This window comes from Diplodia corticola (genome assembly GCF_001883845.1).
Source record: "Diplodia corticola strain CBS 112549 chromosome Unknown scaffold65, whole genome shotgun sequence".
Taxonomy (NCBI): domain Eukaryota; kingdom Fungi; phylum Ascomycota; class Dothideomycetes; order Botryosphaeriales; family Botryosphaeriaceae; genus Diplodia; species Diplodia corticola.
In genome coordinates, this window is record NW_017971544.1 from 67,409 (window position 1) to 92,789 (window position 25,381).

The 25,381-nt window shown below is 58.5% G+C and overlaps 9 protein-coding genes across 9 annotated transcripts; 4 read left to right on the forward strand and 5 right to left on the reverse strand.

The window, feature by feature from the left end:
• Window positions 1–1,738: 1,738 nt before the first annotated feature.
• On the reverse strand, window positions 1,739–2,835 carry BKCO1_6500022 (peroxisome proliferator-activated receptor gamma coactivator-related protein; the record flags this gene model as incomplete). Its single annotated transcript, XM_020278224.1, has 3 exons — window positions 1,739–2,609; window positions 2,668–2,717; window positions 2,767–2,835. The coding sequence occupies 3 exons, from the start codon at window positions 2,833–2,835 to the stop codon at window positions 1,739–1,741; spliced, it is 990 nt and encodes a 329-aa protein (XP_020126433.1).
• A 2,042-nt stretch (window positions 2,836–4,877) lies between these two features.
• On the forward strand, window positions 4,878–5,600 carry BKCO1_6500023 (uncharacterized protein; the record flags this gene model as incomplete). The annotated part of the gene is made up of 1 exon (XM_020278225.1): window positions 4,878–5,600. One exon carries the CDS (start codon window positions 4,878–4,880, stop codon window positions 5,598–5,600), a length of 723 nt encoding a protein of 240 aa, XP_020126434.1.
• A 1,560-nt stretch (window positions 5,601–7,160) lies between these two features.
• BKCO1_6500024 (uncharacterized protein) lies at window positions 7,161–8,715 on the reverse strand (the record flags this gene model as incomplete). Its single annotated transcript, XM_020278226.1, has 5 exons — window positions 7,161–7,708; window positions 7,818–7,973; window positions 8,037–8,274; window positions 8,358–8,418; window positions 8,468–8,715. The coding sequence occupies 5 exons, from the start codon at window positions 8,713–8,715 to the stop codon at window positions 7,161–7,163; spliced, it is 1,251 nt and encodes a 416-aa protein (XP_020126427.1).
• Window positions 8,716–10,709: 1,994 nt separating this feature from the next.
• BKCO1_6500025 (uncharacterized protein) lies at window positions 10,710–11,285 on the reverse strand (the record flags this gene model as incomplete). The annotated part of the gene is made up of 1 exon (XM_020278227.1): window positions 10,710–11,285. One exon carries the CDS (start codon window positions 11,283–11,285, stop codon window positions 10,710–10,712), a length of 576 nt encoding a protein of 191 aa, XP_020126428.1.
• Window positions 11,286–12,141: 856 nt separating this feature from the next.
• On the reverse strand, window positions 12,142–12,864 carry BKCO1_6500026 (adp-ribosylation factor family protein; the record flags this gene model as incomplete). Its single annotated transcript, XM_020278228.1, has 2 exons — window positions 12,142–12,749; window positions 12,816–12,864. The coding sequence occupies 2 exons, from the start codon at window positions 12,862–12,864 to the stop codon at window positions 12,142–12,144; spliced, it is 657 nt and encodes a 218-aa protein (XP_020126429.1).
• Window positions 12,865–13,285: 421 nt separating this feature from the next.
• Window positions 13,286–14,970, forward strand: BKCO1_6500027 (tetratricopeptide repeat protein 1 protein; the record flags this gene model as incomplete). Its single annotated transcript, XM_020278229.1, has 3 exons — window positions 13,286–13,769; window positions 13,835–14,130; window positions 14,209–14,970. The coding sequence occupies 3 exons, from the start codon at window positions 13,286–13,288 to the stop codon at window positions 14,968–14,970; spliced, it is 1,542 nt and encodes a 513-aa protein (XP_020126430.1).
• Window positions 14,971–17,084: 2,114 nt separating this feature from the next.
• Window positions 17,085–18,485, forward strand: BKCO1_6500028 (gtr1 g domain containing protein; the record flags this gene model as incomplete). The annotated part of the gene is made up of 4 exons (XM_020278230.1): window positions 17,085–17,332; window positions 17,435–17,536; window positions 17,603–18,310; window positions 18,371–18,485. 4 exons carry the CDS (start codon window positions 17,085–17,087, stop codon window positions 18,483–18,485), a joined length of 1,173 nt encoding a protein of 390 aa, XP_020126435.1.
• A 1,610-nt stretch (window positions 18,486–20,095) lies between these two features.
• On the forward strand, window positions 20,096–21,300 carry BKCO1_6500029 (cytochrome b5-like heme steroid binding domain-containing protein; the record flags this gene model as incomplete). The annotated part of the gene is made up of 3 exons (XM_020278231.1): window positions 20,096–20,401; window positions 20,629–20,747; window positions 20,838–21,300. The coding sequence occupies 3 exons, from the start codon at window positions 20,096–20,098 to the stop codon at window positions 21,298–21,300; spliced, it is 888 nt and encodes a 295-aa protein (XP_020126436.1).
• Window positions 21,301–22,138: 838 nt separating this feature from the next.
• On the reverse strand, window positions 22,139–22,720 carry BKCO1_6500030 (40s ribosomal protein s25; the record flags this gene model as incomplete). Its single annotated transcript, XM_020278233.1, has 3 exons — window positions 22,139–22,356; window positions 22,601–22,655; window positions 22,718–22,720. The coding sequence occupies 3 exons, from the start codon at window positions 22,718–22,720 to the stop codon at window positions 22,139–22,141; spliced, it is 276 nt and encodes a 91-aa protein (XP_020126407.1).
• Window positions 22,721–25,381: the final 2,661 nt, after the last annotated feature.

Consider the following 25,381-nt stretch of genomic DNA (forward strand, 5'->3'; position numbering starts at 1 on the left):
GGAAGATGACGACGCTGATGCTGACGCCGACGAACGATTGGGGAGAAAGATGATGGGGACCACTATTCCCCATACCACGGTCAGGCTTCGTTGATCCGGGTCGTCGGCGCCCCATCAACTGCGTCCCCCCTCACCAACAAAAAAAAAAAAAAGAAAGGAAAGAGCTTTCGCTAGACGTGACCGAAATGGACATTGCAGAACTTTTCAGCCCTAGGCAGCAGGGGTGGCACGATTTCTGTGGTGGGTGACCAGTGAGCGTGGCGCGGGTGTGGCGTGGCGTTAGCTATTTGGGTGAGTATTTGTGGTCTATTATTCGGCCAACGGCACGACCAAGTAGCAGGCAAGCGGGCAGGCAGTCGGGCAGGCAGGCAGGCAGTCGAGACCGCGATCTCCCTTTCCGGTGGCACATAACGCGCAAGAGGGATGCGCAACACACACACACATCCTTCCTGATCACCCTTCTCCCCTTTCCTCGCGCGCCATTCCCCAGCTTCTTCCAGCATCATTTCTGACACGCACACACGCACCCACCTACAAAACGACGAAGAAGAGGCGACCTACCGACAAAAAGCACACTCAGTCCTACTCGTACCACTCACCCACTGGTGGCAGACGGTAACGCGCGCGCGCACACACACCTACAAACCACACATATCTCGCCCTCGACATACCTACGGATTATTGCCCCTCTCTCACAAACGTCACACCCGGCATGCCCATGCCCATGCCCAGCTGCACCTCACCGCCCGGGACACTCCCTTTCGGCACGAGGGGGCGATGGGCCGAGCGGCCAATGATTCAGGTGCGAAGTGGTGTGTTATACGCGTATATGTGCGTGCGACGTGACCTAGGGCTTTGCTAATTGCTCGCCTGCCTGCCTGGCTGCTTGCTTGCTTGGTTGCTTGCGTGAAATCCGCTGGTTCCCTTCCCCCTCTCTGAGTGTTTCTTAAGAAGGCTTAGGGCGGGAGGTACGAGGGGGGGTTTTCTGGAGTGGTACTGATGTTGTTTAGCATGCAGCGGGAACATATTCTGAACCTGCGCTGATGGGATGTGGGAGGAAACGGGATGGGATGGAACGGTAGGTGCGTGCGTGCGTTGTGGGGATGCGACACGAGAGCGAGAGCGAACGACGGGCTCCTCGTTTCTTTTTTCTGCTTTCGAACGACGCGCCATGTGGGTGATGGCGGGTAGGCGTGCTTAGGCCATACCCGGTGGCATGGGTCGTGCAACGTCAAAGGGATCGGTTGCGCGAAGGCTGGAAGGGAGGGCGATGAAGCTTTTGTTTTCCAACTTGTCGGATCATGGAGGAAATCATGTCGAATGAAGCGGTAGGCGACGTCTGGAGGAGTGGGAGCGAAGATGTGCTGAAATTGGAAATTATACGTTATATTATCCTACTGTTTGACGGTATTTCGTACCTTTCGCGCGACCGTTTATTCATCTGCTCCACCGCGTACGCTGTGCCTGGGCGCGCCCATGCAATTGTAGACTGCGAAAAGAAAAGAAAAAGCGGTATGGGCCTCTGTACAGAAGATATGATCAATCGAAAGAAGATCCGGCAGCAGCAGCTGGCGACAAAAGAGACGGAGAAAGATCCATCGATACCATACACCAAACGCCCCATCCCCATCCAAGCCGAGAAACACCAATGAAAATTCCGGCCCAAGAAACGTAACCGGTATGAACTCCGTCCGAGATTGCTTAGAAAAAATCACGCGCGCGTAGCGACTCATGATTTTTAGCGATAATTTCCCAACTCGATTTCCTGCCGCCGCTCTTCTCTGCTTTTTGCTCTCGGCTCGGCTCCTCCAGTCCTGTCATCGGCTCTCCCTCTCCTGCCATCATATGAATGGCCGTTGCCGTAGCTTCCACTTCTTGTCCGAGTGGCATAGTACTCGTGCAGTGTCCGCGGCGGGCTCATCAGGATGCCGCGGCTGTCCGAATGCGAGTGCTGGTGTCTCATGGAGCGGTTGCGACGGGCATTAGGGCTGTTCTCGCCATCTGATTCTTCACCATAAGGCAATTGGATGCGGAAAGTGCTCTGGCTGGCATCCGGCGAAGGCCCGGGGTCCTTGTTCATCAGGAGCATGGCCATCTGCTGGTTGACCAGATCGTCTTCAGTGGGCGGAATGTTGTGCTGGTCGGGTGGAGGGGAATAGTAAGGCGAGACGCGCTTAACACTTGGGAACATGTTTGCGATCCAGTTCTCGTAGTAGTTGCTATTGTGCTGCCACATGTTGTTGGAGCGAGAGCTCAAGATTTCGCGCAGGCGCGTGATACGGCGGTTAGTGTAGATGAGGAGGATGCCATAAACCAGCGTCATACCGCCCGACAGAGCGACGGCGATGACGGAAGCTTGGTTCCAGGCGAAATTCGTGTACACCAACCAGTTGTAGAAAACGGTTAGCAGGCCCAAGGTTGAGGACGCAAGCGCAGGCATGAATATGGACTCGGACTGGAAGATCATCGACTTGACGGCGAAGCAAAGGAGGATGGTGAACGAGTATCCGGCGACGAGAAGGGCGACGACGAAGATTGTCAGAATCCGTGGCTCGCACCGTAGCGCGTGGTCGGGTTCCTTGTGGAAGAGCGGCGGTATGATAAGGTAACTGCGACCGGGCGCGTGAGCTAGAGACCAACCATGGAGAGCTATCGTGAACAACTCACCCTCCCAGTATCATCCACGACGCGAGTAGCGCAATGAGGCGCCAGTACCACTGTCCGGTGTCAATAGAGCGAAGCAAGGCGAGCGGGAGGGGAACGCACGGCTATGGTGTAGTGCTCATTGTTCAGGTCGGTGACGGTCATGTACTGATGCTGCTCCTTGCGCGCCATGGTCGCGATCGTCGTTGGCGAGCTCAGACGCGCGTCCGCAGGTGTTCCGACAGTCGGGAGCGCAGTGCTCGCAGGTTTATGGGGCTATTCCCATGCAGCGCGAGGGTCGACAGCTAGGCGAGCGAGGGCGCAAGGTGGACAGGTACTGCTTTTAGCAGGAAGGATTCGCTAGGTCGGCGGCGGCGAGGCTGAGCTTCCGGGAGCTGGGCGCAGGTAGGGGAAGGCAGTTGCGCCGCGCGTATTACGAGGCGATGAAACGGGAGTCCGGGCTGGGATGCTGGCGGACGCGGCGGGCGGGAGGATGTTATGGTTGGGGGGGCTGGGCTCGCGGCGCACGTAACGAAGGACGGCAGTGGAGGGCGCAAGGGAAAGTCAGATGGCTGAGGGAAGCCGGTCGTGGTGAAATACGATGCAGGCAGCGGCGGGCTGAGGCTGAGAGCGATCCTCCGAAGCGAGCGGCTTAGCACATCAGCGGCCCACAGGCGCGGAGATCGATACTGCAGCGAGAGGGGCGGGAAAATTGCAGCAGGCGAGCGAGATTGCGCGGATGCGACGCTGTGCCTCTCTGGCCGGCTTCCACAACACAGGCGCCTTCTCCACGATAACCGGCGGGAGGAGCGGGTGGGCCGCAGCGGACGGGGCTGCAGTTGGCCAGGCAGTCCAGCCACAACGGCGCAGCCAGATGATCGCATCGCAGCACAGGCGGACGGGCCACCCGCTGGCGCTGCGTCGTCGGGCAGAGTCCATTGACGCCCTGGGTGCTCCGCTGCCTTGTTTCCCCGCCGGCCGCGCGCGAGGGACTGCGTGCTGAGTGCGTGCTGGGCTTGGCCGAGTCGTGGTGCCGCGTCGTCAGCCGGCCGCGCTGGACACGGGCGCTGCCACACTGCGCCCTGCTGCCTGAGGACGAGCAGGACCCAGCCGGCCCACGGCCTGCCTATGACGCCGCGACGCAGGGACAGCTTCCAAAAATGGGCGCCATGCCCCACCAGGCCCCAAGCTCTCGCAACACACAGCCTGCGCCCGCGCGAGACACCACACAGTACCTCCTGCTGTGCCCGCGCCTGTTGCTTTGTCCCCGCCTGCCCGCAGCATCCACCCATTGCCGCTGCTCGGCAGTGCTCCAATGACGGCCTCCGCCGATCCGGGTCAAGCCTAAGCTGCCATGGCGCCGTCAGGCACCCCCCCGCCAAGCTCAATCCCACCGCCGCCGAAGCTTTGCGAGACGCTGATCTGGCGCTGGTCTGCCAACGTCCATCCATCACCCCAATGCCGCCGTCGCTGCTAGCGCCCTCCGGCATTTCTCAATGTGGCCGCTCCGGCTCTCTCACATGCCTCCAGGCCCTCGACTCTGACGCACCCCGTTGCCGTCGCCTACACTTTGGGTACTAATAATGCAGTCCCATTTGAAATCCCGCCCGTTGCCCGGAGCCCATCTTTGTCAGCCCTATAGTGCCTCGAGTTTATCTCGTCGTGTCTTGCACAAAGATCCCTTTCACCGAGTGATCCACCGTGCTTTACACCCGTTTCCTGGCCCTGTTTTTCCCCGTCACCAGTAGAAGTTTGCTGCCGAGCCCAAACTCCTCGCGCGCCTTGCCGTGCCACCCCCGGGCCCGTCTCGTCCTTCCCCAAGCCAATTGACAGGCCGAAGAATCACGGCACGAGCCCGTTGTCATACCCGGGCTCTCCCTCCCCCGCGTCTCCCAAACCAGCACTGTACCGAAGCTCGATCAAGCAAACCACATCCCCACCAACCCGATATAGCGGTAAGAACGCTTCACCGAACAAAATGAGACAAAAAAAAAAAGACAGCAGAAAGCCTCATTAGCCGTACCTACAGGGCTTTCTCAATCCTTCCCCGGTAGAGGGAGAGAGGAGAGGGAAGGAGGGAAAGGAATCCACCCCTTCACTGGCCTTCAACCCCATCCCATCTCCATCACCAAAGAACGAAAGAGAAAAAAAAACCCCACCTTCCCCACTCACCCTCCCTCTCCCCTCCCTCTCCCCTCCCTTCCCTCTCCCTCTCTCCCCTCTCCCCCCAAAAAATGTCACAACACAACCTCTTCTCCTGCGCCGGCGCCGGCGCCCTCCTCCTCTCCCTCTCCCCCCGCCGCGCGCGCGCCCGCCGCCGCGCCCAGGCCGAGCGCGACCGCGACTACGCCGCCAACTTCGCCGCCCTGCAGGCCGAAAACGAGAAGCGCGTCGACCGCCTGACGAGCCTCGTTTCCTCGTCGTCGTCGGCCACGGCCACGCCCACGACGTGGGAACAGTGGCGGCGGCGGCAAGAGGAGGAACAGGAACAGCGGCAGGAGGCTGGCGCTCACCCGCGGTTGCCTGGGTATGAGGAGCTGGAGGTGGAGGTAGAGGTGATGCAGGGGAGGAGGAGGAGCTGGCGGAAGGATGGAGCGGGCGCGGACGCGGGTGCGGGCGCAGGCGTAGGCGCGGGGGATGAGGCTGAGGCGCTGCGGCGGCGGCCGTCGTATGTGGCAGGTGAGGAGCGAGTCACGGGGGGTGAGATGGGGGCGGGTGGTGGTGGTGGTGGTGGTGATGATGATGATGATGGGGAGGGGGACGGGGAGGAGCGGGCGCGGAGCCTGAGGGCTAGGAGGAGCATGGTGGATAGGAGGGATTGGGGTGCTGTTGCTGCTGTGGCGGTGTCGACGCCACCATTGGGCTCGGTAACGACGACGACGACGACGACGACGACGACGACGGCGGCGGCGGCGACGGCTACGGCTACGGCTACGGGTGCGGCCGTGGTCGCATGACCACGCGGGACGTCTCTTCAGACGAGATGGTGGGCAGTGGACCGTGTGCGAGGACAGTGTTGAATGAGGTGGTCATGGCGTGATGATGTTCGTTCGGCGAAAGCGGTGATACCAGTCCTTCTCGGCGGCAATCGCGGGAAATCGTCCGGCCTGTGACGAGAGCAAAGGGGGGATGAAAAGTCGTGGAGGAGATGGACAGGAGATTAACGCAATGCACTTGCGCGGTCGGTTCGCTTCAGGTATTGTTGCAATATATGAAACGTACTTCGTCGCGCTCAGACCGGTCGAGCCCAACTCTAGCGGTAGTTAAAGTGGTCTGTCACTGTTGCACAAGTGGTACTACTTACTCAGTTACCTGACGGCATGTGAACTATAGGCATATCCATACCGGGTGCGACGACTTCAGGCAGCCATCCCTGCTTCCCATGCAGAACCAATATGCAGCTCCGCGTCACTGCCGCCGCTCACATGCCATATAACAGCCCTCGACTATACAAGGCCAACCCTAACATTCTGATAAGCGCCAAGCGCTAACCGAGAAGAGAAATTCTGACTTTCTTCTAGGTACTACTCTCCCCTGGGACGAGATAAAAATGGAAAATCTCCCGCTCCGCCGGGCCACGTGATGACGTCGACGGACCGTCGACCGCACGCGAAAATCCCCAGGCCCTTTTTGATTTTCACAATCTCCTCTCTTATTTTTTTTGTCCGAAGGTTCCCCGTTCCCCACACAAAAACCCGCGGGCTTTCTTTCGGAACATGCCCGACGGGACAGCGGGATGGAAGGGCGCAGGGAAAAAAAAATGCCAAACCCGTTCGCTCGGTGCAAACGCGGCGTCTGATCTCCACTCAATGCAAGGAAGCGGTAGGGGAAAAATGGGGTGGGGGTCCGCAGGGGAACCTATACCGACACGCTCTTTCGTTCCTCCCCCTCCCGTCCCCCCTTGAAGGATGGCTTGATGGTGATGGCGGTGTGGTCTCTACCCACATAATCCGACGACAGCTGTTTAGGGCGTGCCATGAGTGGAAGTTGGCGGCCTGCGTGATGACGAATCCGGTCGCCGAACTTATTTCTTTCCCCTTTTGATTACGATGATCGATATGTCTCCACGCTCTTTGGCTGGACAGAATTTTGGCTTCATTATCAGTGCCTCTATCGCACTTACAGTAGTGTGCCAGAAATTAGGAGGTTGAAGTTTTGGGCGTTTCGACCGATGCACGTAGAGAGTGCATGGCCTCTGGTATTAGTATATGGAGTATATGTAGTAGTTGTTGGCGTATCGTGCGTGTTAGTAAAACAAAGGAAAAGAAAACGTCGATAAGAAGGAAAAGGCAGGGAAGCACTTTTGGCCTGCTTTCCATGGCCGTTGGTATAACAAACCGCAAAAGCTCTAAAAAAAAAAAAAAAAGGTCGCAAAATCCCACCGCTTGTTTCCTGTTTCATTTCTCTTGCCAAAAATGGATCACGCCCTGAAGCACCGCGACTCCAGCATCTCTTTTCCCAGAAAATGAGATGTTTCTCTTTTGCTCGTTTCTCTTCCAAAAGGCCGTAATTCGCGTTCAAACCAAGCTATCGTCCGAGTTGCGTCCGGTCAAGCTCCTCTCGTCTATCTTCGACGGCTTCCGCCCATGCGATCTCGAGTTCGTATTATGATGCCGGTTCTGGTGGGCGTAAGTGCCGTACGGGGTCGGACTCGGGTCGGCAGGCTCGGTGGCATGCGTCACCTGCACACTCTTGCTGATGTGGATGTCGCTGGACGAATGGGTAATGATGTGCTCGTCGCTCCCCTTGTCGCTGTCGTCGTGCCAGGTTTTGTTTGTCGCCTCGCCACCCGTGACGATTACCGTTGCCGTGCCCCCTGTGATAGTGTCCGGCCGTAGCGTGTCCATGTGGTGCGAGTAGGAGTTGGAGCGCTCGTAGCCCGCTCCCGATCGGTGGGTGCTCGGCCCGTTGCCGTAGCTGGCGTAGTTGGTTGCTTTGTCCGGTGTCGAGAGGCCGCTGCGGTGCAGTACGTGCTGGAGTAGCGGTCGCAGCGTTGCGATGCACGCGGCGATCATGCCGATGCCCGGCTCGATGGTAGACCAGATGGCGATGTCGGTCGATTCATCTGTGGAGAAGAGAGGGTCCCGGCGGTCAGTGGGAACAGACTCTAGTGGCTTTGTGGAGAATGGCGGGGAGTGGAGCTGTATGATGTAAGGTGGTGAGAGTGTACATACAGAGGAAATCGTGGGTGGCGCTGAAGCCCTTGATATATGGCATGCGGATGAGAGTCGCTGTGCTGCCGATAGCTGCAAAGGCGAGAATGCCGACGACGACCAGCTTGGTTCTCTTGTTCATCTGGAGGTCATAGACGATGAAGCCAGGAAGAACTCCTGCATGCAGAGGGGAACGTCAGTCCGGAGAAGCACGCAGTCCGCGTTGGTCTGTGAACTGACCGAAGATCCAGTCGGACAGTGAGCCGAGGGTTGCTGCACCGTAGGAGATGCCCTCAATGGCATGGATGGAGAGACAGTGCTCGTTGTTCGGCTTAATGGTCCAGAACGAGGAGACGGGATTGCATTGGAAGATGAAGACGAAGAAGTAGGCAACACTCAAGACGATGTTGGCGGCGTTCATGATGTATATGGTAAGAGTGTGGCCTCTCTTGACGGCGATGCGGAGAAGGAAGAGACCCTGCAAGTTAAGCGAAGGTGGTTAGAATCCGGCATTTTGGTGTTGTGTGTGGGCTCAGTAGTTTTGCGTGTGGGTGAGCTTACGACCGAACACTTCAACGTGCACGTGGCAGAGGAGTAGAACAGTTCACAGAACCACCAGTACCTGGCTACAGAGTTAGTAGAGGTGCGGGTGGCGGCAATGGGCAACGGACCTCAGAGCCCTCATCCGGTCGACCGGTGCGATGTCCACGTCGCGGCGGCCAGTACCATAGGCGACGCCGCCCAGCTGGCAGATCAGGTAGCCGGTGAAGAGCAGCAATGCGCCGACCATGGACCAGTCGTCCGAACCGAAGGACTTGAGCAGATAGGCGCGTGTATAGACGCGCAGCAGCATGAAAATCCATGTCAGGCTGAAGAAGGCGACGTTGACGGCCAGGACCTGCCCGCTTCGGTCCTCCATCGGTCGTGAAGGGGGCGGCCGTGGGAGCTGTTGGGCGGAGGGATGTTCGGGCGACAGCGCGGTCGACCGCCAGCTTCATCTGCAGGGTCAAGGCGGCGGAGGGTAGGTAGATATCGATCAGTCATCAGGAGGCAGGGATGGGCAAATGGGACGCGCCGCCTGGTGAAGCACAGTGGAGCGCAGGTTTACGTCCTGGTGGAGAGAGCACTTGTACAGGCCAGACCCAGAACGGCAACCCAGGCCGGCGGCGTTCGGACGCACCACGGAGGATGAAGATCGACCAGCTGTTCCATGCTGCGCCGGGCCAGCCTGCGCGGGTTGCGCCATCGCCCTGCAGCGAACGCCCCAGGCTGCGTCGTGCGGGCCCGTCTCGCTGGCTGCTGGCGTGCTGGGTTGCGGGACCGCGGCTGGAAGGTGGGAGCTCTCTGCTGCCAGCAGCGGCGGCGACAGGCGCAGGGTGCCGATTGGATGCAGATCGCCGCCGTCGAGTTTCGAAGGCGCCGCCACACCCATGCCCCAGGGGCGGCGGCCCAGGGGTCTAGGACCACTTTGGGAGCCGCGCTCGTCGCAAGAGGAAGGGCTGCTTGTCGCGCCCAACCCGTTTGCGCTCTGGCTGCCTGCAGTCGGCCCATGGCCGCCAGACGCCAGAGCACCGCCCGCCACGCCGCGGCGAGAGCCGAAGCGCCGTTACGCTAGAGCTCTCGGTACATTGCGAAGAGAAGCACAGAACCGCTGCCGGACGCCCGCGCTGCCGGCGGCCGCCGACGCGGCTCCGGCTCTTCCCTGCAGCGTCGTGCTCGCAGCCTTCTTCACGGCCGCTGCCTGTCTTGCGCAGCCGGGGGCGTGCTTCGCGGCTGCCTCGGCCCGGCGAGCTGCGATCCACTGCCACGTGGAACGGCCAGGCGGCGAGCACCACGAGCGACGAGCTTCAGCGTCGACACCGCCGTCGGCCGGAACACCGCAGAATCTGCGAGGGGCGGAGCCGCTCATGACTTCCGCGTCGACCCGCGCCAAACCCGTGCCATCCCCGGCGCCCGCAAGCCCGCAAGCCCGCAAGCCCGCCCGCCGCGTCCCTGGCCTAGAAGCAGCCCTACCGTCAGTCCCGGGTAGCGATTCGTGCATCTCCGCAATACGACTCGCCGTGCTTGATCTACGGCGCACTGCAAATCATCAGCCCGCTGTCTATTCCAACGCGCGCTCTAGAACTCTACGTAAAGGGGCATCTTTCGGATTCTTCGATGGCTGTGAATAAGCCTGTACCCCTCCGCTCTGGTTGGTTGGTGCCTGCCTACCAGCTAGCCCGGCCCCCAGCGTGAGCCAATTACCCGATTGATCCATGAGCACGTACAATAGTAGTAGCACCACTCAATTACCCGTTTTCAGCAGCCGCGGCGGTAATTTCACCGGACCTAAGGGCGCCACCTGAACTTCTTTCGACGGCGCTTCTGGCTGTGACAGTCGACGGCCAACGCGGCCACACGGGCAATGCTTTCCGACCCCGACTTGTTTCAACGACATGGCTGACGACCCCGTGGAAATAAGCAATGGCTTGTTGGCGTACGTGGCTGATGGAGGGAGCAAGGGGCAATTAGCCTATAGAGTTCGCATCGCTGTTTTCAGACGCCATGGCAATGCTGCCTCTCGGCCATTATTGCATCATCCAATGTCTGCATCAGTGGTCTACTCGTTGACGCATTTCATGCCTCGAGAACCAAATCCCCCACATAACTAAGCGTAGCATCCTTGGATTATCCTGCGACTGTGGGGCCTGTGTTTGTCACCGTGGGGGTAAGTTTCGCTCCAGCTCCTTCAGGTTTCTCCTCGGAGCTGGCCGTCGACGTTCGGGCCCCTTCGTTCATGGCCTCTGCGGACGCCTTCACAGAAGCCGGGGATATCCAGAGGCGCAGCTCTCTGATTGGTGTTTATTATTCCCCGCGTACTATGTCCGGGAAGGATTTTATCCTGCACGCTCGACAGAAGTCTCGAGCCATGCTCTACTCCTGTGGGTTTCGGCTTGCTGGAGTGCGCGCCGAGTAGATTTTTGATTCGGTCCAATCGCACAACTTGTCCAAATCCTTCTCTTCCTTCGTCCGCTCATCACAATCACCGACGTTGACGCGACGTCCACGAGAGTCAATGGCGAAGCGCTCATCCTCTCGACCCACCACGATCTGCTCGTTTTCCTCATTCGCCCGGCTAATGGGGTTAGGGCGCAGGATAGTCACCGCCATATCCTTATCTTTTCCCTTTCGCATGTGCTTCTCCTTCTGAAGATCTTCCACCAGCTCTCCTTTCTCACACTCCTGTATGATGCCCTCTCTGCCTCTCTGCTCGAGTATGGTGAGGTCGCTATCGGCGTTCCGGACCCGCGACGACGTGCTACGCTTAGAAAGGCGGCCATAATACGCGATCTCAGCAGGACCGAGGCTTTTGGGCATAGTCCATGGATCCGGGACTTCGGGTTGGAAGCTGCGCATTTCCTTCGCTGTCTCGGCGTACATGCTGCGAGTCCAGGCTGCGTTTATGGTGCGCTCGTAGGGGACCGGCGGAGGATTTGGGGGCCGAGTCATTGTGACCTTTTGCCTTGTGAAAGACGCAAGTAACCAAGAGAAGAGAGTAGTTACGGTGGATGCGAGTGAGTGCGCAACAGCAAAGTGTGAGCGTGAAAGTGAGAAGTTAACGCTACTAGAGTCCTAGTAAATTTGGTGGAAAATATCGCGGACAGCTATTGTTGTAGTTGCGAAGAATTGTGTGCTCTCGCATGCGCGGTGACAGCTGGAAGTGAAGCGGCTGCGAATTTATATTCGCAATGGTGCCAAGTTCTATTTTATGGTGCCAAGTTTGGTTATTCCAGGTTTGGCGGTGACAAGTTCGCCGGCAGTACGGGCAACGTCGATGCTGATGCCGCAGAAAACGGAAGCTGCGAAGTGCTAAGGAGTGGCGCATGCAAGAGCAGCGTAGCCAGAAGTCGAAGGCAGAGCGCCGCGCTGACTCGCGTTTGTGGCGCTACTAAGTTCTAGCAAAACAGCTCTATATGCTATGCGGCTTGGTCAGATCGCAATCTTCGTTGGCTGCCCGATAAGATTACAGCATACATCTCATGTTTCATGGGGCCGATCCAGGTTGCTCCTGAATAGTAAAAGGGTTAGGTTCGAAGAAATTGGACTTGTGTAGGACTTGCTGAGGTGGTATTGGGGTATCTAAACCACGCTCTTGACCCATGTCCAAATCACTCCCAGAACGCCATCTATCGCTATCCGCACCTGTCAGCTTTTCACACTGGCTACAAGACTCCTTACCTTCTTCCGAACGCCACCAATGCAAAGAAAGAAAAAAAGCGAAGCCAACCTGGCATACCCAGGGTCTGCCTGAGAGTCCATGGTCCGCAGGTATTCCGCCATCAATCCCGCCATGGGTAAATTGCCATCACCGCATGACAGGTGGTCTTCCTTCCTTGTTCCATTTTACCCTACTACACAGCCAGTCGACCGCCTCTTTAACACCAGACCCTGTCAATGCACTGCAAGGCAGAACACGGCTGTCCCTGATGCTCCCTCCCTTGCCGCCCTCAAAAACCTTGCGCACCAAGCCCTCCTTGATTTTTACCGTCTCCACGCAGTCCTCGCGATCCTGCTTATTTGCCAGCACCAGCAACGGGACGCCCTCCGTTTCTTCGTGCTGCAGCACATCTTCGAGCACCAAGCGACACTCCTGCAAGCGACCGTCTGTGTCGTCTTCCCTGCCATCCACCAGGTTCTCGAGATCGGCGTCGCCGATATCCGTGCTATCGATCACGAAGACAATTGCATGGCACGAGGCGTAATAGCTCTGCCAAAGGCCGCGCAGCGAGTGCTGGCCGCCGACATCCCAGATCTTGAGGTACATATCCGGCAGGGTGATGGTTGAGACATTCTGGCCTACGGTCGGCACGGTCTTGAGTTTCGGGTGGGGATTGTTCGAGTTGACGGCTTTTATCTGTTCGAGGAGAGTTGTCTTGCCGGCGTTGTCGAGGCCGAGGAGAAGGATGGAGTATTCTGTGGAGTAGAGCTGTTAGTTTGCAGATCGCGGGGCATTGCAGCCGGAGCCAGGAGCGCGAGCACCTTCTTTGCTGGTTGCGTAAAGATACAAGCCTTTCATCAGATGGAACATGTTGGGCTGGTGGTGTCGCTCGGGGAGCGCGGCGACGGCGTGGTGCAGATGTGGACGCGCGTGCTCTCCGCGGGAGCTTTGAGAGTGATGTGGTTAGATGGCGGGCCTAGGGACCCCCAGCCGCGACATGAGTCAGGTCACGCGTGGCGCTCCGCCGTCACTGAGATCCCACCTAGCCTGCCTGACACGCCTCTGCCATCACGAACATGACCGTGTTGTGACGCGCCTCTTCCAAGATCTTAGGGCGCAGACGCGCGACATTCTCCAGGCACCAAACACTCGCGCGCGCGCATACAATATCTCGCGTCGCATTCAACATCCTCGCGACTCTCACACTACGTGACTTCTAAATATATCGGCACCAGTTGCGTCATCAGTAGCGACTCCCTCCACATTGCGACCGACGCGCGCACCTACCGCCATGGCACCCGTGGAGGCGGATGTCCTCAACTCGAATCGCGAGCCTCTGTTTCAAATCACCGCTGCGGTCGTGCTCGTCGATCTCTGTTTGGTAACGGTCCTCAGGTACATCGGCCATGCTGTTCGCGCCTTGCCCCCGGCGCAGAAGACGCGTTATCGCGAGGAGCAGCGCAAGAGGACTCTCACCACTTTCGGATCCCTAGCCATCGCAAGCATTCTGGTACTCGTCTATCACTGGGCTTACGCGCTGCTGGGTTCCTACGACGCGTGGGCCGACCAGCAGGGCGAGAAGACGCCCGGTGCTCTGTGGGACGGCTGGTACGCGGGTACGGACGATCAGGACTGGCAACTTGGGAAATGGTGGCAGGATACCAATCCCCCTCATGACTTCAAGCGGGCGGCGCTCGGCACGAGCAGGGCGCTCTGGTGGACCCAGCAGCTTTTCGTTGCTCGCCTCGCCTTCAACACTTTCGTGGGAATTGAAGGTAAGTTGCCATGATGACGACTCCTTATATGCACACGAGATTCGCCGCTGACGATCAGGTTGCAGGCCGCAGACGCGACGTTCCAGGCTGGGCAGTTGTTGCTCTCTGGGGTCTGTCAGAGTTCGCAAGCCTCAGCCTGGCCCAAAGCCTGTTCTTCGCGATACTCACGCTCACTCAAGCACCGGCTACGAGGACACAGCGCGGTTCGAGATGGGCGCCGCACCTGCTCGTCTATCTTGTTCCAATCGCGGCAGCTGCTGCTTCGATCTGGCTTCTGCCTGGTCTTGCTTCCAACAATGTCAGTTGGGTCGCAGAATACGGCTTCCGCCTGAGTGCTTTCCTTTTGGCGACAGGGACCAGGGTGAGTGCCTTATCTTAAATTTTGAATACGGTTGCCCTACGAAGTTAGTGCCCAAACATCGCTAAACTCAATTTACAGTTTGTTCCAGAAAGATTCGGTCAGCAATACACAGACGCGCATGCTGCACATCATGCAGAGTCACGCGTCTTTAGCGTCATCTCCGTCGTCGCGACCGCGTATTTCCTACGCAGCACCTTTTGGGGAGCGCTGTTGAACTCGGGTGCTTCATATCAGAGACATTTCAACCCCATCTGGTCCACGCACCCCGCTTATGACAGGCCTCTGTGGTCCAAGCTTGCTTCTGCGTCTGTAAAGATCCTAGGAGCTATCAGCGAGGATCCCATTGTTGGTGTCATCGGCTGGGATGTTCTATTTTCGGGCTTTGGTCTCTGCGTTTGGGCCGCTTCTCGGGGACTTGACGTCAGGGATATGCTTAACAGCATACTCCCCTCGCTAAGAAGACAGAGCATTGAGAACAAGCCTTCTATCAAGGAAGAGACCCCTACAAGCCCGCCCGAGTCCCCCGGTTCGTCGACGGCCAGACGTCGCGGCAGACCGAAAAAAACGGAAAGTTCTGCGACACAGGAGCCTCCTTCGCCAGTGACAAGGCGTAGCTTGCGTAGGCGATCCGCTACTCATGACTCCGACGCCGACGGTGCTTCATACGCCCCGCCTCCCAATGTCGAAGCAGAATTGGCCGACCTGGAGCACGAAGAAGAGCGTGACGACACTGTAGCTGAGGACGCAGAAGCGTCAGCTTTGGCATGGGGTTTGTCCCTCATTGGAGGTCTCGGACTGATGAGTGCGGCAGTGATGGGCGCTGAGGTGACCAGTGGATAGTCGGCGGTGATTCATCGCGAATCTGGGCTCGACGGGAAGGCACCTCTGATTCGAGGTCAGCTGTGGACGGGGCTCGTGGGCACTTGGTTTGGTTTTCAGTCATCTCCTAATTGTGTTACTTTCTGCTTTCCAAGGGAGGGCTTGCTGGCGAAACCCGGTGTGGTGCAGATCTTTTTTTTTGGTCATTGATAGGGCGATTTCTGATTTCTGAGCTGTCATCTGGCCGGTGACTTTGGGAAGGTCTCGTTTCAAGGTCCGAGAACGGAAGGACGGGAGCAAGGACGGACGCGGCTGTAACGAGGCATTGGCCAGGGACTGGATGAATCTCAAGATGACGTTTCATGGTCAGGCACATGACGGTGCGAGCTGAGCAGTCGACCGGCAGACGGAGCGGGCAGCTTGTGGCATGTCATGCTGCATCAGGCGCCCTGTGGATGTGATGGAACGTGGCGGGCCGGCGGCCGCATCCGCGCGGAGGTGAGGACTGGCGGACGACAGCAGAGAGCGCATGGCGGAGCTTGCGACACACAATGGCTCGTCTGGCATTGGCCTCGATGGTTGCGAGGCGGGACGGGCACATGGGCGTGGGATTATGCTTTCACCGCTCTCACGCGCGGCAGGGATTGCGGCGCGCTGGCGCAGCGGTTCCTTGCGTTAGGGCGGGATGGAGAGGCGGAAGGGCGAGTGTGTGAGTGCGACGCGAGGCTCACGGCTCACGGCTCACGGCCGACGGGTGACGGCTGACGGCTGGCGAGGCGTGCGAGGCTCTGGCCCAGCGTCGAAGGACAGGTCGAACGGCGCTGGTCGCACGCTTGCCACGCAGCGCCTTCCTTGCGCCGGCTGGCCGTCTGATCGGCCTCCCGCGCAGCCGAAACACACCTCCCATCTCGCCATCCTCCGCTCCCGCACCCTCGACAGCCAAGCAGGCTCACAGGCTCAGGCTCAGGCTCAAGTCTCCGGCCCAGGCACGCCCACGCGAGCTCCGACGCCATCGCCGCTCCCTCCCCGATCACCCGTAGGCTCGCGCGCCCGCCTGCGCGCTATCAGCACCCCTGCCCAGCTGCCCGCTCCGCAGCCTGTGAGCTGGCCGCGACGCCTTGCTGGACAGCCTTCGCGCGCGCGACGCATCCCATCCAAGCTGTTTCGACCTTCCGCACCGCCCGCCGCGACCCGCTGCCAGCTGCCTTCGCCCGACGTCAGCGCCCGCAGTCCTGCTCCAACCACCCTGCCCCAGTCCGCGCGCCGCATCCACGGGCCGCGAGGGAGACGTCTGTGCTTTGGGCATCAGTCCGCGACCAAGCAAGCCGTGAGGCAAGAGCGCCGCTGCTCTTATACCGCCAGCCATGAAGGTGAGCACCCGCTTCCGTCTTCGCACGCCGTCCTTTTTGCATTTTTTCCTTTTTCTCCTGCTCCGCCGCACCGCCCCTTCCTTCCCCTGCTTCCCCCGCTGCTCCGCGCTCAGCCCTACCGTTGCACACCCGGCTCCTGGCGACATTCCCCGAAAAGGCCGCCCTTCCCGGATTGGTATTCTTTTGCTGCGCGCCCACCGTTGCTTCCCTCTTCCACTTCGTTGGGCGCACTTGACGCTGTGATCCTGCTGCCTCATCCACCGCGCCGGGTGCATCGTCCTGGCCGCTGCGTGGTCCACACGATCGTGTATCCACCGAGCTTGAGACATGATACCCAATCACACCCCTGCCGCCTCACTTCGCCTCTGCTCGCCGGGGCCCAGCGTACCACTGCTGTAAGATCCCACGGCCAGGACGTCCTCTTCGCTGCCAAGCGCCACCACTGGCCCTGACCTGGTCGCCCTCATGTACCCGTCTGCCTGCGCTGGAGCCACCTGAGATCCTGCAGCCTGCCGCAGCCGGCCAAACATCCGGACGGACACCACGCCTCTTGTGTTGCTATAAGACACCGCCGAGCCACCTGTGTCGGCCGCATCGCGATGAAGGGCTGAGCCTGAGCATTCAACCGACGTTCTCCCTCTCCACACCCCACAAGCACCACGGCCAAATACATCATCGCACCCACCGGTCCCCAACCACTCGGCGCCCTTTGCCGACCTCACACTTCACCTTCACTCCAACACCTGCTTCATCTAGCACTCACCTATGACGTCTTCTTACCTATCCATGCCTGCGGGTCACGGGCCACCGGGAAAGGAGATGGGAGAGAGCCACCATGCCGCGTTCGACAGGTTCAAGCCTGCAGCCAAGTTAACTTTGATGCGCTATTTCCAGGACCTTCAGAATGCTGAGATTCCGCCGAGTCCTGTCGCTCCGCGTTTCCACACCGGACGCCTTCCGAACAGCAAGGCCGGAGATGGCAAACCCAGGTTGCTGTTGATGGGTCAGAGGCGGTGAGTCACGCGCCCTGGTAATCTCTGACGTGGGATCGTGGTGGTAGTGGCTGTGGCGAGGAGGGTTGTACTGCAGGAGCAGGATATTGACTAGTGTTGCAGGAGCGGCAAGTCCTCGATATCTAGCGTCGTCTTCCATAAGCTCCCCCCGAGTGAGACGCTTTACCTCGAAACGACTACCCGTATCAAGAAGGAGTCAATGCAGTAAGTCATCCGCACCCTGCTTCGGAACTTCTTCACTCGAGGTGGAGCGGGGCTGATTCGACGTAGCTCCTTCATGGACTTCCAGGTCTGGGACTTCCCGGGCCACCTGGACTACTTCGACCCTGCTTTTGACGTAGACAACATCTTCGACGAGATTGGCGCCTTGATATGGGTTATCGATGCGCAGGACGAGTATTTGGATGCCATCACTCGCTTGAACACCACCATTCTCAATCTGCAGCATTCGTACCCGAACATCAACGTCGAGGTTTTCGTCCACAAAGTCGACGGCCTCTCAGAGGACTACAAGAGCGACACGTACCGAGACATCATCCAGAGGGTGCAGGACGAGCTGTCGGATGCCGGTTACGAAAACGCGCCTGTCAGCTTCTACCAAACCAGCATCTACGATCACTCAATCTTCGAAGCCTTCAGTAAGGTCATCCAGAAGCTGATTCCCCAACTTCCCACGCTGGAATCTCTGCTCAATAGCCTCTGTTCCACCTGCCGCATCGAGAAGGCGTACCTGTTCGACGTGCTCAGCAAGATCTACATTGCCACGGACACTAGCCCAACAGATATCGGCAGCTACGAGATCTGCTCGGATTACATTGATGTGGTTGTTGATGTGAGCGAAATCTACGGATGGGACCGTCCAGATGAGAATGGATATACCGACGGAGACATGGATGAGACAGGCAACAACGATGCAGAGAGCTTGATCACCATGGAGAGGAAGGGCAACAACTATCTCTATCTGCGAGAAATCAACAAGTGAGTGGCGGACACAGAGCTGTCTGGAAACGGCGCATCTTGAATCTAACGGCAGGACAGATATCTTGCTCTCATTTGCCTCATGGGCGAAGACAGCCCATCAGAAAAGAAGGCTCTGATCGACTACAACGTTGGAGTCTTCCAGGAAGCTCTTGCGCAGGTATTTCCCAGGTAAAGGACCGTCACGACCTGTAGTCTTCCTGTACATGTCGGCCTTTTTTTTTCTCTGGAAGCATTCGACGAATCCCACAGTTGGAGTTAGAGGAAAGGCAAAAAAAAAAAGACGGATGGGGAGCGTCTTCATTGAATCGAATATCTGGAAGTCTTTGGGATGGAAGGATGGTCGCATGGGACTGATTGGGAACGGAAGGTGCAAAGCCGCACGTGAGAAGCGGCCCGCGAGTACCTCACAATGACGAAGTGTACGATCGTTTAGCGGCAAGAATATGTCTGTGATGAGCAAGGACCATTCATGGGGGTTATGTAGACGGACGGAATCTCCTCGCGAGAACCTCACTTCCAGTTACCCGCAAGGGAAAACACGGATATGTATAACTTGAAACACCCGGCTTTTGCATTGCTTCCTTCCATGCGATGACGTCTTGGAAGGATGAGACGTCGAGGAAATAGGACATCCCCGAAACGGCCCCTGGTACGGGCCGGGCAGGCGGGAACCCGCACCCACCCCCCCGTTAGGCGATCGCCGGACGCCAGAATTCCCGTTACCATGGTTCGGTACACAGCCGTCTATCTTTTTTTCCTTTCTTTTTTTTATTTTGTGGCTTGCAGGATGGAGAAAGGCTGGGTTGTCGTGTGTTAGAACAAGGCGGTGCAGGGCCAACTAGCGAAACAGAAGAGAGCGTGCTTATCGCCCAATCGGAGACGAGCGATTATGAGGTGACGATGATGGGATGCGCGCGACGCGAGTCATCAGGGCGGGAAGAAAAGAGGGGTGGGTGACTCCGGGAATGACAAGTGCGTTTCCGGAAGCTCTCGTCTGCATCTCGATGCTCCGGATCGTCGGAGATAAAAGGTACTATGATTATTAAGGGAGATGGGCGGATCGATCAATGAAACACATGGAGGCGAGCAATGCTGAGAGTGAGAGAGAGCGGAGCGTTGGCGGGGACTCCCGAGATCTGTCCACATCTTATTCTTATTTTTCTTGTTGCTTTTAGTTTCTCGAGCCACCTTTTCTTCGTGAGCTCTTGCGTGTTCCTTGGATGATCTATTTTTGTCTTATGCTAGGCTTTCGGCGACCGGGGTGCTGCAGGATCAAGCGTCATTGGCATTATTTGGGAGCTATCGGAATCCGAAAAGCTCCATCCACGTAGCTCCCTCTCTCTCTCTTACCGGCACGCACCCGAAATCCGAGACAACGCTTGACTGCTACGGCGACAGCGGACCTCAGTTTTCGCGCCCTGTCCTCGTTTTTCTCTCCCTCCGAGATCCCGCGCAGCTTGACGACTCGGAGTGCCGGATACTCGGGACTGCTGCTGCGCGGCGCGCATACGACACAGTCTCCCGACACTCCCTCCACCACCTCATCCCGCCGCCGTCCTCGACCCACGAGACAATCAAGTCCCCCAGCTAAGCGCAGGGCTTGTCACGGCTTTTCACACCCTTCTCTACGACACGCACGCAGACACACGCGCTCGACCACCACCGATCAGAGGGCAATTGCCGCATACCGACACACACCCATCACCGCCCAAAGCAAGAAGCCCCACACGCACGCACAATTCGCACGCACACACATACACACACACCAAAAACGCACAAGAGATGGCAGACACCAGCGCCTCCCCGCCACCAGGGGCGGCGGCAGGTGACGAGAACAACAACAAGAAGAAGAAGGAGCGAAGCAGGAGCGGAAGCAGAGACAGAGGCAGAGGCAGAGGCAGAGAGCGACGCAGAGGGTCGTCCCCAGAGGCCGACGACATCGGCAAGGTGACGGTGCTGGACGTGCTGCGGGTGCTGGGCGGCGTGGTGCTGCTCAACTTTGCGCTGAGCTGGTACATCACGGGCGAGTCGTTCCTGTGGGGGTGGCGGCCGTGGTTCTCGCGGCCGGACGGGCTGAGGGCTTGGTTGGTGAGTCTTGCGATTTTCTCTTTGTTTTGTTTTTCTCTCTCTCTCTCTCTCTCTCTTCTACTTGAGCGCTTTTGGGGGCTCGTTGCGCCGGTCCATGGAGGGAGGGGAGGGAGGATGTGAGCGACAGAGAGTTGTGAGGGAGGGAAGAGAAGGAATGAGGAGAGAGAGAAAGAGAGAACAGAGCCAGCAGCGCAATCAAGACATCTAACCAACACCAACCCACACAGCGCGGCCCCGTCCTCCTCACAGACGAGCAGCTCGCCGCCTACGACGGCTCCGACCCCTCGAAGCCCATCTACCTCGGCCTGAACGGCACCATCTACGACGTCACGCCCGGCAGACACTTGTACGTTTTCTCTCCCTTCCCTCCCTCCCTTCCCCTCTCTCTCCCTCCCCCCTCCCTCACCCTCCACCTCCTAACACCCGCCCAACACAGCTACGGCCCCAACGGCGGCTACCACTTCTTCGCCGGCCGCGACGCCGCCCGCGCCTTCGTCACCGGCTGCTTCGACACGGACCTCACCCCGGACCTGCGCGGCGCCGAGGACATGTACATCCCGACCGACGTGCCCGAAGAAGCGGAATCAGAACTCTCTCTCTCCCCCGCCGACCGCGATGCCCGCGACGCCCGCGAGCGCGCCGAGGCGCGCAGAAAAGTCGACGACGTCGTCGCCGGGTGGGCGCACGTCTTCGCCGGCGGCACCGGCAAGGAGTACCTGGCGGTCGGGCGGATCGTGAGGGAGGAGGGCTGGCTGGAGCGGTTGCCGCGGAGGGAGCTGTGCGAGAAGGCGGCGGGGTTGAGGCCGAAGGGGAGGGTCAAGAAGAGGAAGAGTAAGGGTAAGGGTAAGGGTGAGGGGGGGGAGGATGCGGCGGCGGCGAAGGAGGGAGGGAAGCGGTGAGTGAGTGAGGAGGGCGGAGAGGGTTGAGGCGGGAGGAGAGGTGGTTGGTGGTGGCGAGCAGCGTGTCTAGACTCTAGTGTAGATGGACAGCTTTGTACACCTTTGTATGTTATAGTTTTTTTTTTTTGCTCTTCTGAAGGACAGTCAAAATTTACAAAACGAAGCACTTTCAGGAGGTGGGCAATGAACCTTCCAAACCACGTCCATCTTGAGGGACATGAAAGCTTTGATGCGCACCCTACATTGATACTCCCTTGCCATTGAACAGCTATCATGAGCACATTTCTTAAAGTGACGTGTAAGCGGGGAAGGCCCCTCACAGGTGCAGATCATCACGGGCATTGCAATCAAAGCACATCATGTTCGACGGCGCAGAATCTCAGTCCCATTGAAACATCGCGGCCTTATGTAGAGTACTACCGACTAAGCCCATGATACAGTCTTTGATCAAACTAAGCATGGATTCCCATCACGTTCTGGTATTTTCGTCCGTTCATCCCATCGGAACTATTTATCACAGAAAGTAGTCCGAACTTTTTGTCCCCAATTTTTCGTTTGGTTCCTTCAAAAGTGATTTCCCGAAAGATTGGTAGACGCCTTCATAATGGAAAGACCCGCTTTGGATTCTGAACCGCAAAAGGAAACCCGTTCGTCACGCCGCCGATTTCAGTCGCACCGGTACATTTACTCTTGGCCAACAGCGCGAGCTAGGAACCCGGTTAGTACAGCCGTCTCTGTGGGGTGGCCAACATGTCTCGACCCGCATTCCGCACCAGCGTCTGATTCCGAACGACGACCGGTCGGGAGGCGAGCCGAGCCGATGCAGCAGGATGGGGCGCTACTCACTGTAGACCTGGAGCTTGCTGTGGTGGACGACCTTCTTGATCTGGCCCTTCTCCTCGAGGTCGGCGAGCGCCTTCCTGGCGAGCGAGCCGTTGATCTTCAACCTATCGACGAGGATGGCGACGGTGATCAGGCGGTACGACTGGACATCCTTCTGGAGCTTGTCGTTGGTGGTCTTGTCGAGGACAACGGCGTGCTGGGCCTTGTCCTTAACTGCAGTGCGGAAAAGGTCATGTCAGCGCTGGGTTTCCTGTGACTTCTGGCCTCATCCGCCGCTCGTCTGGGGTCTGGGCCGCGGTGCGTGTGCTGGGCGCGTGTGTGCGGTGCGGGATGAAAAACGAGGTGCTTGGGGACGGACGGCTGCGCGTCTCGCGCGAGCGGAAAGGTTTTCGCGATGAATTTTGCCTTGCGGTGCGGTCGCGGGGATGGGGTGAGCGGGCGGCGGTGGTTCACGTACCCTTGCCCTTAGACCACTTCTTCTTCTGCTTCTTGCCTCCAGTAGCAGCGGGAGCCTGTGCGGGAGGTGGTCAGCATGGCGAAGGCTTCGGGATCTGGGGCTGCTTGGTGGGCGTACCATTTTGAATGATGTCGAGAACGGAGGTTGTCGAGGTCAGGTTCGGCCTGGCTGCGCGGGTTGTGCTAAAGTCGCTTGTCGAAATTCATTGTGGCTGACATAAGCGCGGAACAAGCGAGCGCCGGGCGCCCTCGCCGACACCTCGTCACCTGCTTGTGATGCACGAGACGTCGATCTGATGGCAGCCCAGCCTCGCAACACCAGACGCACCCAGCCATTGCAGCTCGCTGCTGCGCCAATGCGGCGGCAGCCCGCCCTGCGCGGCTCTGGCATTCTGTCCGGATTTTTGCAATCACGCTTTGGGTGCCCTGGCCCGCCAATCGCGGAGACGGCGGCCGCAGAATGCTCCCTGGCGAACGACAACAAAGAAAAGAGACGACTCGCTAGGTAGGCCTGCTGCAGCCGCGGCAGGAATCCGCCCGGACGCGACGCAGCCGCCCACGAGGCTCGCGCAGTGCGTCGACCCCAAGCAGCTCCCTGGCAGCCACGGGCTCTTATCGCTGCCGCATTGCACCCCATGACCCCAGAGCGACACACATGTACCCATGCTCCTGCTTGCCAAAGCCGCCACAGCGTGCGTTAGGCCGCCCGCAGTGTGCATTGCGCTGCTCGCATTGGCCTGGCACTCTACGGACGTATTGTATTGTATCTCGCACGTCGACACTACTGCCCGCCAGCGCGCCAGCGGTGACTTGGCAGCCGTCGTAAGCGCCATTGAACCCATTGTCAATCGCCCCCGGAGCATAGGTATACGGGGCGCGCGTGCGCACCCTACCGCGCCGCTGTGTTGACAAAAAGAAAAAAAAAGGGGAGCGAGTAGCGACACCACGACATCGATCAGCTGTCCGATACGTCATGCGGTATGACTCCATTCGGGTTGGAGGGGGGAAGAGGCACCTCCCAGAACGGTTTTGAGGCAACCAAGGCGGCTGTGGATTGCATGCTTCATGCCGTCCGCACACGACACAAAGCCCATCCACTCCACACACCACACCATAACCGCCCACGCCTCAGCCTTCCCCCCCTCCTCCTCCTCCCTCCATGCATTGCGCCTAAACGGACACGCCCAGTCAGCAGCCGCCAATCAAGCCACCAGTGCATTAGCGAGCAAGTCGCCGGGCAACCGCGGCAGCCACTGTGTATCAACGGGGGTGTGTGTGTGTGGAGTGGGAGGCACTTTTTAGTGTGGGCATCCAATCCACACCACCAGGCTGGTGGTACTCCTGGGCCGCCGCCCCTTTGTGATAAGCAACCCATCCTCGCTGCCCTCCTGCTGCCCGCCCACCCCTCTTCTTCTCTGGTATCTCAATATGATCCATGCGATATTGATGTCTGATCGGCGCTCGAGCAAGACGCGGCTTCCCCGGCGCCAAAGAAATGATGTTTTGCGCGGGCGCGGCCCCCCCTCTGGTCGCTTGCAAGCGCGCGTGCGCGCGTGTCGCATTGAGGGAGACGTTGAAGATAATTAGTGCGCATTCGCCGAGCCCCGGGCTAGTCCTCACTTTGGCAGGACGGGCCGGCCGTGTTAATATTTCGGACGGGGTGTGGGATCGCGAACGGGTGGCCCATTGGAGGAGAAGATCGGTAGGACCCTGATTGCGGCTCCGATCATCGGCATCTTCGAACTGCAAAAGGGACCCTGGGTTGGGGATCTGCCCCATGTACGTACGTGTGCATGTGACTAATGGCGTTGGATAACCACCAAATCAGCCGTCCGTCAGACCGTTGATCGGGTCTTGTGCCTGCCATGTATGTACCACAATATCTACGCGCGTTCTGGGCATGTGCAGTACGTACATATACATGTATGTACATGGTACTGCACGTCCCTTTCATCAGCGTTGCTAACGGGCGTGAGTTTCTCGTCGCTGGCATCGATGCAAGATGCGGTTGCTGAAACTTGTGAGACCACGAATTACCCCGCTCCACTCACCGATCAAAGCCCGCCAGTGTGGATGGCAGAGACGCAAGATTGAGAGGAAGGAATACAGAAAGATTAAAAAAGCGAGCACTCCTTGCTGCCTCAGGGTTGCATATTAAAACCTGCGGCTAGCATCTTAGCCACGAGGACCACTCTCCACCCGCCCCCGGTCAGGAAACAAGGGACAAGGGCGAATGGCACGCCTGACCCTGACGAAAAAAAAAAAAAAAGCCAATGGCCGCTGCGCTTGCTGCTCCTTCTCGTGGGACCCTCGTTGAGCCGCTTCGAAGAGTGTGGTTCTTTGTAGCTGGCGGGATCCCGTTGCTGCATCGCTTGTGCGAGGACCATCGAGAGCCACGGGCAGATGCAGGCGGCTCCCACACAGCCCACAACCAACACCAGGCCATCCATTGTCACGATGCATCTCCATTTGCACAATGTTTTGGTTGTTGTCGGCAAATTCGCTTTTGATTCCTGCTTAGAGCTCTCGCACAAAAAAAAACCAGAGTCCCACCCCGTAATTTCCAATGCCTGAGAATTAGAACGGTGTTCGACAAAAGGAATAGCAGACCGGAAAAGCACAGGATTGTGATGAACCCCAAGAACCCCCGCAAAAAAAAAAAAAAAAGATAGGACACTGTGGCCAGCCTTGCCCTTGTTCTAATGCCACCTCGAGTTGCCATACGAGCCCGCCATACGTTGATATGAAAGGTAAAAAGAAAACCAGGGAGGAAAGAATAAAC